This window comes from Oncorhynchus masou, chromosome 3 (assembly GCF_036934945.1).
Source record: "Oncorhynchus masou masou isolate Uvic2021 chromosome 3, UVic_Omas_1.1, whole genome shotgun sequence".
Classification (NCBI taxonomy): Eukaryota; Metazoa; Chordata; class Actinopteri; order Salmoniformes; family Salmonidae; genus Oncorhynchus; species Oncorhynchus masou.
In genome coordinates this window covers 12166565-12177299 of record NC_088214.1, presented here as the reverse complement: position 1 = coordinate 12177299, position 10735 = coordinate 12166565, and the positions used below count along the sequence as shown (strand labels likewise).

The following is a 10735-nucleotide window of genomic DNA, read 5'->3' as shown; positions in this document are numbered from 1 at the left end:
CAGTATTTTCATAGAGGCGCCCCAAGCGTCTCTTCTCTTGCAAAATAAAACCCGCATAGCCCTTGCGATAACGATCGAAATCCCTACCATCCATTGAACATGATCATCAAATAAATCAACGTAATGTAATGTAATCAACGTCCAATTATGCCACTTGCAATGAGATAATTACTTGTCAGGTGTGTGTCACTTCCAAACCCAAGAGAGGACAGGATGTTGGGTGGATAATCCAATGCCTTCACCTCCCAGATTAGGAAATGTTCCATGTACGTGTAATCGCAGATTCACAGTGGGAAATTCAACAGTCGGGTAAATGCAATTAAATGCTTGAAGGACATGGCCCTCTGAAAAGGTTTAAAGAGGATTACGACAGACAGTGATACGATGTAAATCTGGTTGGTATTATTCTCATTTGATTGCCTAAGGTTGTTCTTGGGTGCAAGAGAGGACGAATAGTGTATTATTTCTCAATCATTAGGTTTTCTATGAGAAAACAGTAAAAGAATAGTAAAATGACAAACTGTTCATCGTGATATTTTTTACCACTGGTATGTAATCCCTGTATGTAAACCTATGCATCTTCCATGAGGTCTTGACCATCATGGCACAGAAGGTGCATTTGTTTGCCCTGTGGCCTCAGGTTGCAGGTTCAAGACCCACTTGTTATGTAATGCAGTAACAACAAAGAATAAACATCAGAGCTCGCCTAAGTGGATAACCAAACTTCAAAAACATTGATCACAAGTTTCAATGAAAATTAACATTTTAATATAGTTCAAATGAATATATAAAAATAACATAAACACATGAACAGGGTTAAAATAAAACGAATTTACATTGTGACAACACAGAATGGCATCACATACATATGCGATTATCCACTACCCGACAACAGTATGCAGTAGGACACAGTCTGCAGTCATTTCTCTTGTTGTGTGTTGCCCACCACTCATACCCTCTCATGCTTTCAAAACACTCCCTTTTGAGACAAATATGCTGCTCACATGAAATCTCAAAATGGAAAATGGTTTACGAAAAAAACACCTGACAAAATACTGTATATAATGTACAGAGTAAACACGGCTTTACTCCAAAATAAAATAAAGGCCAGTTTCCGTCCATAGGTTAGAAGAATGTAAAATGTTAAAGCATAATGTAACAGGAGAAATGTTTCATCTTTCTGTGATCTACTTTATGTAAGTACGCAGTTATACAACAAATACTGCAATCCACAGTGGGAAAGTATCATGAATTGCTATCGATTAATTACTCTCAATTGTATATGTACACATAGATGTATTGTGGACTACTTTGAGTGTAAAGGGAATTCAACAGTTAAGATACTATCCACAATAAAGTAAAATGCTTTTCAATATCTGAGGTTCAAACACATACTGTATCCCAACAATATCCTTTATAAGACATTTTCTCTGAGTTGCACTGGCGCATGACACAATTTGTGAAACTTGCTGCTATTCTACAGCTGTAAATCATTGTGTCAGTGACATTGAACAGCGATTACACACTTAAATGTTTAAACAACAAAAGGCCCCATATATTAAGTTTATATATGTCCATATTAAATGATAAACACTAGTTTGACTCATTCATTTTGAATGGAATAGGTATTTATATACAAACTAAATGAACTTATACAATGTATATAGTCTTAAAGTATATTTATATTTCTGTCAATGAAATTTTAAGACTTCCAAAGTCTTATCAAAAACATAAAATATATTAAGTCAGTTGCTGACATTCCCGTGAACTACAGTATCAATCAAAAGTGGACACACCTCCTCATTCAAGGATGTTTCTTTAGCTGGGCTATGTTCTACTTTGTAGAATAATAGTGAAGACATCAAAACTATGAAATAACACATATGGAATCAAGTAGTAACCAAAAAAGTGTTAAACAAATCAAAAAATATTTTATATTTGAGATTCCTCAAAGTACCCACTCTTTGCCTTGACAACTTTGCACACTCTAATATTGTACAATGTAGAAAATAGTAAAAATAATCAAAAACCCTTGAACGAGTAGGTGTGTCCAAACTTTTGACTGGTACTGTAGATGATACTTAAATCAATGATTTTACAATCTAGTTCTTATCGAAAGTAACATCAACCTATTTCTGAGGTATTCACCTCACTCAATCTTGGCACTTGTTTACACATTACACAAACCCAACTGCTCAGTCTTCTCTTTCAGCCAGAGAGAAAAGCAAGTCTCACACACAGCCAATCATCCTGCACTCACACAAACATCACAACTGGAGCTTAAATATAACATAATCGCTGTGCTTTCATATGACACACAAAACAAGCATAAGGCCAAACATGATGAACAGAGAGAACTCAAACTCGGTCTATTTCAGAGAGATGACATTCAGTGCTTCAGTGGTCTGATTCAGTAAGGCTTTCATCAGCCCCCCTCTTTTGTGGACACCCACGCATGCTGACGAACACACACACGCGTTCTCCATTAGAATGACTCTGCCCCCCCCCCCCCCCCCCCCACACAGTCTTGCATAACAACAACAATGTCCCTTGAGGCTTGTGTTGTTTTTTTCTCCTACATTCCAGTAATAATTTCAGCAGTATTTTCTTAAGAAGAAAAAACCTTCTACATCATCATCCAATTATACTGTATATCAGACCCAGATGAATGCTGAGTTGAAGTGTTCTGGGGTTATCTTACTGGGAAAAACATTAGAAAGCTGGACTCTTTAGCACCGTTCATACCAAACCAGACCCTGTAATACCCCAGGTCATACACAGACCTGGGTCCGTTCCTGGGTCAGATAACCCACAAAGTCTCCCCTCAGTCCTCAACTATAACCCAAGACACCGAACAACAATATCCTTGGTTTGTTATGAAAACGGCTTGTTGCTGTGACTACTTGAGACTACCCAGTTTCTTGGGTGTGCCCAGTTTCTTGGTCTGCCACAGGTGGGGGGCGATGGTGATGGCGTCTACACTAGCCGACATGGTCTTGGCTGGGATGTGGCTGAACTGCTTCCTGTCCGAGTTGTACTTGTACAGTCCCTCAATCATCTTGGCCGTGATGCTCTTTGGCCCGATGCCCGCCAGCTTGGTGATCTCCTCCGTCTCTGGACAGTAGGAGTACACCGAGCGGAACTGGCAACCCGTGTCCCGGAATAGAACCAGGAAGTTGTTGGCCCCCGACCTCTCCATTTCCTGAAAGAGACCGGGAAGGCAAACAAAGGAACAAAACGTGAAGTGAAAGAGTGAAGTAAAATGAGAGAAAGTAGCAGAGTGTACATCAAACGGCCTACATCTATTATCTTGTTCTTCTGCTCTTCGTTGACCTTGCCTGCCAGGCAGCAGTGGGCCAGTGCATTCTGGATGATATGCTTGTTGGACTTGGCACTGGGCTCCTTGTACAGCTTTGGGCCTGAGGGAAAAAGCAGATACCAACATAAGGTATGCAGTGACATACTAAGAGAAAGTCAGAACACAGCCTGTTCTACACATGGACCAGAGAGCTCCAGTATACTGCAGTAGTTTGGTCTCCTTTTGAAAGCAGAATACTGTGATTGTAGTGGAGCTGTCCGTACCTGTGTACTCTTGGTTGGAGGGAGTGGAGGAGGTTGTGGAGTCGTTCTCCCAGTCCTTCTCTCCGTTACGAGACGGGCAGGATGACAGATTGCCCTCTGCAGAGTCTGGCCTCGCAGAGTCTGGTCTGGCCTCGCAGAGTCTGGTCTCGCAGAGTCTGGCCTCGCAGAGTCTGGCCTCGCAGAGTCTGGTCTTGCAGAGTCTGGCCTCGCAGAGTCTGGCCTAGGGATTTACACACACACATAAACAGTACATTGACACACACACACACACACACAGACACACACACACACAGGAACAAGAAAACACACATGCCAGAACACACAGAATAACAGACACACGCAGACACGTTCACAAAAAACAGAGACCGACAGAGACAGACAGACATAGAGACAGCACAGAGACAAAAACACAGACATATACAGAGACAAACACAGACAGACAAAGAGAAACAGGGTCAGACACTGTGACACAGTTCTCCCAGGCAGCCCTCCCTGTTCCCTCCTATTAGATCCTGCACAGTGATGTCTCCGTGGCTGGGATCAGATCATAAGCATGTGCAGTGGAGCAAAGCAAAGCTACAGTTCAGTCCTACATTCTGTCTGCTAGGATATTGAGGAGAGACTGCAGTAGGCTACAGCAGCTTTAGGCAACAGTACAGTAACAAGACCCACAGTATCCCACTGCAGCAGGCAGCCTCATGTCCCAGGCCCAGGCTTAGTCATGTCCTGGTTGGGGTTAAGGACTTCGCATGCTTTCCTGATGAAACAGTTCTGTAGAGTTTTGTGACGTTTTTGGACTTCGGTGAGTTTTTTCCCGGCTGTCTGGGCAAACAAAACATTTTCTGGAGGCAAGCCGAAGTTCGGAGCCGAAGTCTATGCTGCTTTGTCGGCGATTGGTTAACAGTAGGGATTCTTCAACAACGTTTTTGTTGTCATTCGACAAGAGATGACTCGTTTTCATTGAAAAATATTGCAACAAACATTAGTTAGATGTAAAATTGCGTGACTAAGATCTCCTTGGAAAAAACGCCAAAATGAATGACAGATTTATTGAGTTCTTAGATTCATTCTGACTATTTTCAGGAAATGTATGGCTATGGCGTCTCAAAATGGACAAACAGTACTATTGCCGTTTTTCTATCATTTTTCAAGTGAATGTCTTTTAAGAGAGTATGCGAGCACACTCGTTCGGTTAGGCTAGGCGCCAGCCGAACTGAGGCATGCTGACGCCTTTAGTGTGTAACCTAGCTTGAAGTCTCTGCATACAAAACAAAGGGACTGTGATCATTGTGATGTGATTCTGGGGGACAGCTGTGATTCAGAATGAGCCTGGCTGTGGGAGTCAGTGCCTTGGATGGGAAAGCGTCTGCCTGCTGCAGCTTGGATGGCTCTGGGTTTAGTATATAGAGGCAACAAGAACACACATCAGCTAAATCATGGAGCAGCTAGTCTGGAGCAGTCATCATGGAGCAGCTAGTCTGGAGCAGTCATCATGGAGCAGCTAGTCTGGAGCAGCTAGTCTGGAGCAGTCATCATGGAGCAGCTAGTCTGGAGCAGCTAGTCTGGAGCAGTCAGTCTGGAGCAGTCATCATGGAGCAGCTAGTCTGGAGCAGCTAGTCTGGAGCAGTCAGTCTGGAGCAGTCATCATGGAGCAGCTAGTCTGGAGCAGTCATCATGGAGCAGCTAGTCTGGAGCAGCTAGTCTGGAGCAGTCATCATGGAGCAACTAGTCTGGAGCAGCTATCATGGAGCAGCTAGTCTGGAGCAGTCAGTCTGGAGCAGTCATCATGGAGCAGCTAGTCTGGAGCAGTCAGTCTGGAGCAGTCATCATGGAGCAGCTAGTCTGGAGCAGTCATCATGGAGCAGCTAGTCTGGAGCAGCTAGTCTGGAGCAGTCATCATGGAGCAACTAGTCTGGAGAAGTCATCATGGAGCAGCTAGTCTGGAGCAGCTAGTCTGGAGTCTGCAGTCATCATGGAGCAGCTAGTCTGGAGCAGCTAGTCTGGAGCAGTCATCATGGAGCAAGTCTGGAGCAGTCTGGAGCAGTCATCATGGAGCAGCTAGTCTGGAGCAGCTAGTCTGGAGCAGTCATCATGGAGCAGCAAGTCTGGAGCAGTCATCATGGAGCAACTAGTCTGGAGCAGCTAGTCTGGAGCAGTCATCATGGAGCAACTAGTCTGGAGCAGCTATCATGGAGCAGCTAGTCTGGAGCAGTCAGTCTGGAGCAGTCATCATGGAGCAGCTAGTCTGGAGCAGCTAGTCTGGAGCAGCTAGTCTGGAGCAGTCATCATGGAGCAGCTAGTCTGGAGCAGCTAGTCTGGAGCAGTCATTATGGAGCAGCTAGTCTGGAGCAGGTATCATGGGGCAGCTAGTCTGGAGCAGCTAGTCTGGCGCAGTCATCATGGAGCAGCTAGTCTGGAGCAGTCATCATGGAGCAGCTAGTCTGGAGCAGTCATCATGGAGCAGCTAGTCTGGAGCAGGTATCATGGGGCAGCTAGTCTGGAGCAGCTAGTCTGGCGCAGTCATCATGGAGCAGCTAGTCTGGAGCAGGTATCATGGGGCAGCTAGTCTGGAGCAGTCATCATGGAGCAGCTAGTCTGGAGCAGGTATTATGGAGCAGCTAGTCTGGAGCAGTCAGTCTGGAGCAGCTATCATGGAGCAGCTAGTCTGGAGCAGTCATCATGGAGCAGCTAGTCTGGAGCAGCCACTGTGGAGCAGCTAGTCTGGAGCAGTCCTCATGGAGCAGCTAGTCTGGAGCAGGTATTATGGAGCAGCTAGTCTGGAGCAGTCAGTCTGGAGCAGTCATCATGGAGCAGCTATCATGGAGCAGCTAGTCTGGAGCAGTCATCATGGAGCAGCTAGTCTGGAGCAGTTATCAATTAAGTAGCTAGTCTGGAGCAGGTATTATGGAGCAGCTAGTTTGGAGCACTTATTATAGACAGCTATCATGGAGCAGCTAGTCTGGATTAGTTATCATGGAGCAGCTATCATGGAGCAGCTAGTCTGGAGCAGTTATCATGGAGCAGCTAGTCTGGATTAGTTATCATGGAGCAGCTATCATGGAGCAGCTAGTCTGGATTAGTTATCATGGAGCAGCCTCAGAGCAGTGAGTGCTACAGCAGATAAAGAGCAAGGTCGGTGAGGCATAAAGCAGAGCGGAGGCAGGAAGCTAAAGTACTGAGGGGAATGATTCTGCTGTTTTAAAGTAGGTAATTGGTCATCACTCAACTGATACAGCGTGAACGTGAAATAACATATATTATCAATCAATCAAATGTATTTTATATAGCTCTTTTTACATTAAACACATGTGTTCTCTATGGCACAGTTCATACTTAGAATTGATGTTGGTATACTGTATGTGTCTTGCTCAAACATTATCAAAACATATATGTGAGTTCTTTAAATATTCTGTCTGATGGGTTTTTTTTTTGCAAAGATATTACCTCAAGTAAAAATGGCATTGATTGATCAATCTGGTCTGTGCAGTAGCAGAAACATAAAAGCTAGATAAAAGTCTAGGCCCTCAGCTGATCTAGGGAGGCAGGGGATTTACTAACCTTCCCTTTCTCTCTTTGGGAGAGCTTAAAAAGAAAGAGAGATGGCCTCTCACAGTGCCTAGTTTACTGCTTCTGGGGGGTCTGTGCAAAACAGAGGGGAAAACAGAGAGAGGAATAGAGCGAGGAGGAGGAGAGAGAGAGGAAGATTAAGATGCAGAGGTTAAGATGCAGAATGAAAACAATTTTGGTTGCATTACATAGAAAGGTCATAAGACACATTAATGTCCTCTTGAAGGAGTATTCAAGCTCTTGATGCTCTGTAAGGCCTTTGTTGTTTCGTAGCCAGCCTGGGTGCCAGTCTGCTTAACTCAACTCCTTTGAGATTGTCATGCCAAACGAGTTGGCTAAACCGGGAACGGGATAACTGTACTGTCTTTTTAATCAGCCAATAGCTGACCTCACCTGGGGGTCCTCTTATCTCCTGCATTGCTGTCGTTGTCTGCCAGGTTGAGGGAGGCCAGGGACATGCTGGAGACTGAGTACCCACGCGGTCGAGTGCCTGGACGATGTAAACACAGACATGTTTGAGTGTGTGTGTGTGTGTGTGTGTGTGTGTGTGTGTGTGTGTGTGTGTGTGTGTGTGTGTGCACTAAATACACATCTACAGTGCCTTTGAAAAGTATTCAGACCCTTTGACTTTTTCCAAATGTTGTTAGTTTACAGCCTTATTCTAAAATGTATTAAATGTTTTTTCCCCTCATTAATCTACACACAGACCCTTTACTCAGTACTTTGTTGAAGTACCTTTGGCAGCGATTACAGCCTCAAGTCTTCTTGGGTATGAGACCACAAGCTTGACACCTGTATTTGGAGAGTTTCTCCCATTCTTCTCTGCAGATCCTCTCAAGCTCTGTCAGGTTGGATGGGGAGTGTTGCTGCACAGCTATTTTCAGGTCTCTCCAGAGATGTTCGATCAGGTTATAGACCGGGCTCTGGCTGGGCCACTCAATGACATTCAGACACTCCCGTGTGGTCTTGGCTGTGTGCTTGGGTCGTTGTCCTGTTGGAAGGTGTACCTTTGCCCCAGTCTGAGGTCCTGAGAGTTTTGGAACAGGTTTTCATCAGGGAACTCTCTGTACTTTGCTCTGTTCATCTTTGCCTCGATCTTGACCAGTCTCCAAGTCCCTGCCGCTGAAAAACATCCCCACAGAATGTTGCCACAACCATGCTTCATCGTAGGGTTGGTGCTCTTGGTTTCATTAGACCAGAGAATCTTGTTTCTCATGGTCTGAGAGTCTGTAGATGCCTTTTGACAAACTCCAAGCGGGCTGACATGTGCCTTTTACTGAGGAGTGGCTTCCGTCTGGCCACTCTACCATAAAGGCCTGATTGGTGGACTGCTGCAGAGATGGTTGTCCTTCTGGAAGGTTCTCCCATCTCCACAGAGGAACTCTAGAGCGCTGTCAGAGAGACCATCGGGTTCTTGGGCACCTCCCTGACCAAGGCCTTTCTCCCCCTGATTGCTCAGTTTGGCCAGGCGGCCAGCTCTAGGATAAGTCTTGGTGGTTCCAAACTTCTTCCATTTAAGAATGATGGAGGCCAATGTGTTCTTTGGGACCTTCAATGATGCAGACCTTTTTCTGTACCCTTCCCCAAGTCTGTGCCTTGACACAATCCTGTCTCGGAGCTCTACGGACAATTCCTTCAACCTCATGGCTTGGTTTTTGCTCTGACATGCACTGTCAACGGTGGCACCTTATATAGACAGGTGTGTGCCTTTCCAAATCATGTACAATCAATTTGTAGAAACGTCTCAAGGATGATCAATGGAAACAGGATGCACCTGAGCTCAATTTCGCATCTCATAGCAAAGGATCTGAATACTTCTGTAAATAAGGTGTTTCTGTTTTTTTTTTGTTTAAATACATACAAAAAAAATGTAAAAATCTATTTTTGCTTTGTCTTTGCCCTTAAGAAAGGTGGACTCCAATCCAGTTGTAGAAACATCTCAAGGATGATCAATGGAAACAGGTTGAACCTGAGCTCAATCTTGCATCTCATAGCAAAGGGTCTGAATACTTATGTAAATAAGGTATCGGTTGTTTTGTTTGAATACATTCTTTATTTATATAAAAAATATATATATTTTCACTTTGTCTGTGCCCTTGAGAAAGACACTTAACCTAATTAGCTCCAGGGGTGCCGCACTACTATTGCTGACCCTGTAAAACAACACATTTCCCTGCACCTGTCCTGTGAATGTAACAACACAAAAATGTATTAGTCCCCACAAGGAAAAAGGCTATTTTAGAGTTAGGGGTTACATTTAGGGTTACAATTAGGGATAGTTTTAGTGTAAAGGAAAATAGGATTTTGAATGGGAATACATTTTTGGGTCCCCACAAGGATAGTAAAACAAACACTTGTGTGTGTGAGAATCTATTTGTATACTATTTGTAGTATGTGTGTGTTACCCGTGGCTCTGACGGGGGGCTTGGGTGACTCCATGACGTCCCTGTGGATGGATTTGGGGCGGGGCTTCTTTTTGAGACTTCCATGACGGGGCCTGACATCCATATCCTCCACCTGCTTCAAATGCTTCCTCCTCATGTACTCGTTCTTTATGTAATCTTTCCTCTGCTTGTCGTCCTCTCGCTTCTGCTGCTCCTCCTCCGCTTTCAGCCTAGGGAAAAGGGAGCAAAGAGATGAAGCTTCAATACTTCTGTGGGATTAAATAAGAGAAGTTACTAAGGTGTGGATTTTCACTGACTACAGTGAAGTGGAAGTTAAGATTTTTTATTTAACGAGGCAAGTCAGTTAAGAACAAATTCTTATTTTCAATGACTGCCTGTTCAAATCAAATGTATTTGTCACATACACATGGTTAGCAGATGACAGATTTTGTACCTTGTCAGCTCGGGGATTTGAACTTGCAACCTTCTGGTTACTAGTCCAACGCTCTAACCTACCCCTCAGTGAACAGTGGGTTAACTGCCTGTTCAAATCAAATGTACACATGGTTAGCAGATGTTAATGTTCAGGGGCAGAACGACAGATTTTGTACCTTGTCAGCTCGGGGATTTGAACTTGCAACCTTCCGGTTACTAGTCCAACGCTCTAACCACAAGGCTACCCTGCTGCCCCGAGATTCACCCCTCAATGAATAATGGAGGGTCTGGTTTTCAGACTCCCTAATAGCAGTTTTCAGTCCCCTTATTAAAGGTAGTTTTCAGACTCCCTAATAGCAGTTTTCAGTCCCTTAATAGCAGTTTTCAGTCCCCTTAAAGATAGTTTTTCAGACATCCTAAAGGTAGTTTTCAGACATTCTAAGGGTAGTTTTCAGACATTCTAAGGGTAGTTTTCAGACATTCTAAGGGTAGTTTTCAGACATTCTAAGGGTAGTTTTCAGACATTCTAAGGGTAGTTTTCAGACATTCTAATGGTAGTTTTCAGACATTCTAAAGGTAGTTTTCAGACATTCTAAGGGTAGTTTTCAGACATTCTAAAGGTAGTTTTCAGACATTCTAAGGGTAGTTTTCAGACATTCTAAAGGTAGTTTTCAGACATCCTCAGGGTAGTTTTCAGACATTCTAAAGGTAGTTTTCAGACATTCTAAGGGTAGTTTTCAGACATTCTAAAGGTAGTTTTCAGACAT

General features: G+C 43.9%; 1 protein-coding gene across 7 annotated transcripts in view; it reads right to left on the bottom strand.

The window, feature by feature from the left end:
• Nucleotides 1–2504: 2504 nt before the first annotated feature.
• LOC135510152 (calmodulin-regulated spectrin-associated protein 2-like) overlaps nucleotides 2505–10735 on the bottom strand; it is an 80175-nt gene continuing 71944 nt past the window's right edge. Inside the window, exons 17-22 of one of the 7 annotated variants that reach the window (XM_064930974.1) lie at nucleotides 9555–9763; nucleotides 7543–7639; nucleotides 7141–7212; nucleotides 3583–3692; nucleotides 3301–3419; nucleotides 2505–3202 (exon numbers count right to left, since the gene is read on the bottom strand). In XM_064930974.1, coding sequence (XP_064787046.1) covers nucleotides 2900–3202; nucleotides 3301–3419; nucleotides 3583–3692; nucleotides 7141–7212; nucleotides 7543–7639; nucleotides 9555–9763 — 910 coding nt within the window. In that variant the 3' untranslated portion in view covers nucleotides 2505–2899. Of the gene's footprint in view, nucleotides 3203–3300; nucleotides 3420–3582; nucleotides 3803–7140; nucleotides 7222–7542; nucleotides 7640–9554; nucleotides 9764–10735 lie in introns of those variants that run through there. The other 6 variants (XM_064930935.1, XM_064930943.1, XM_064930950.1 and 3 more) reach the window with 6 other exon arrangements.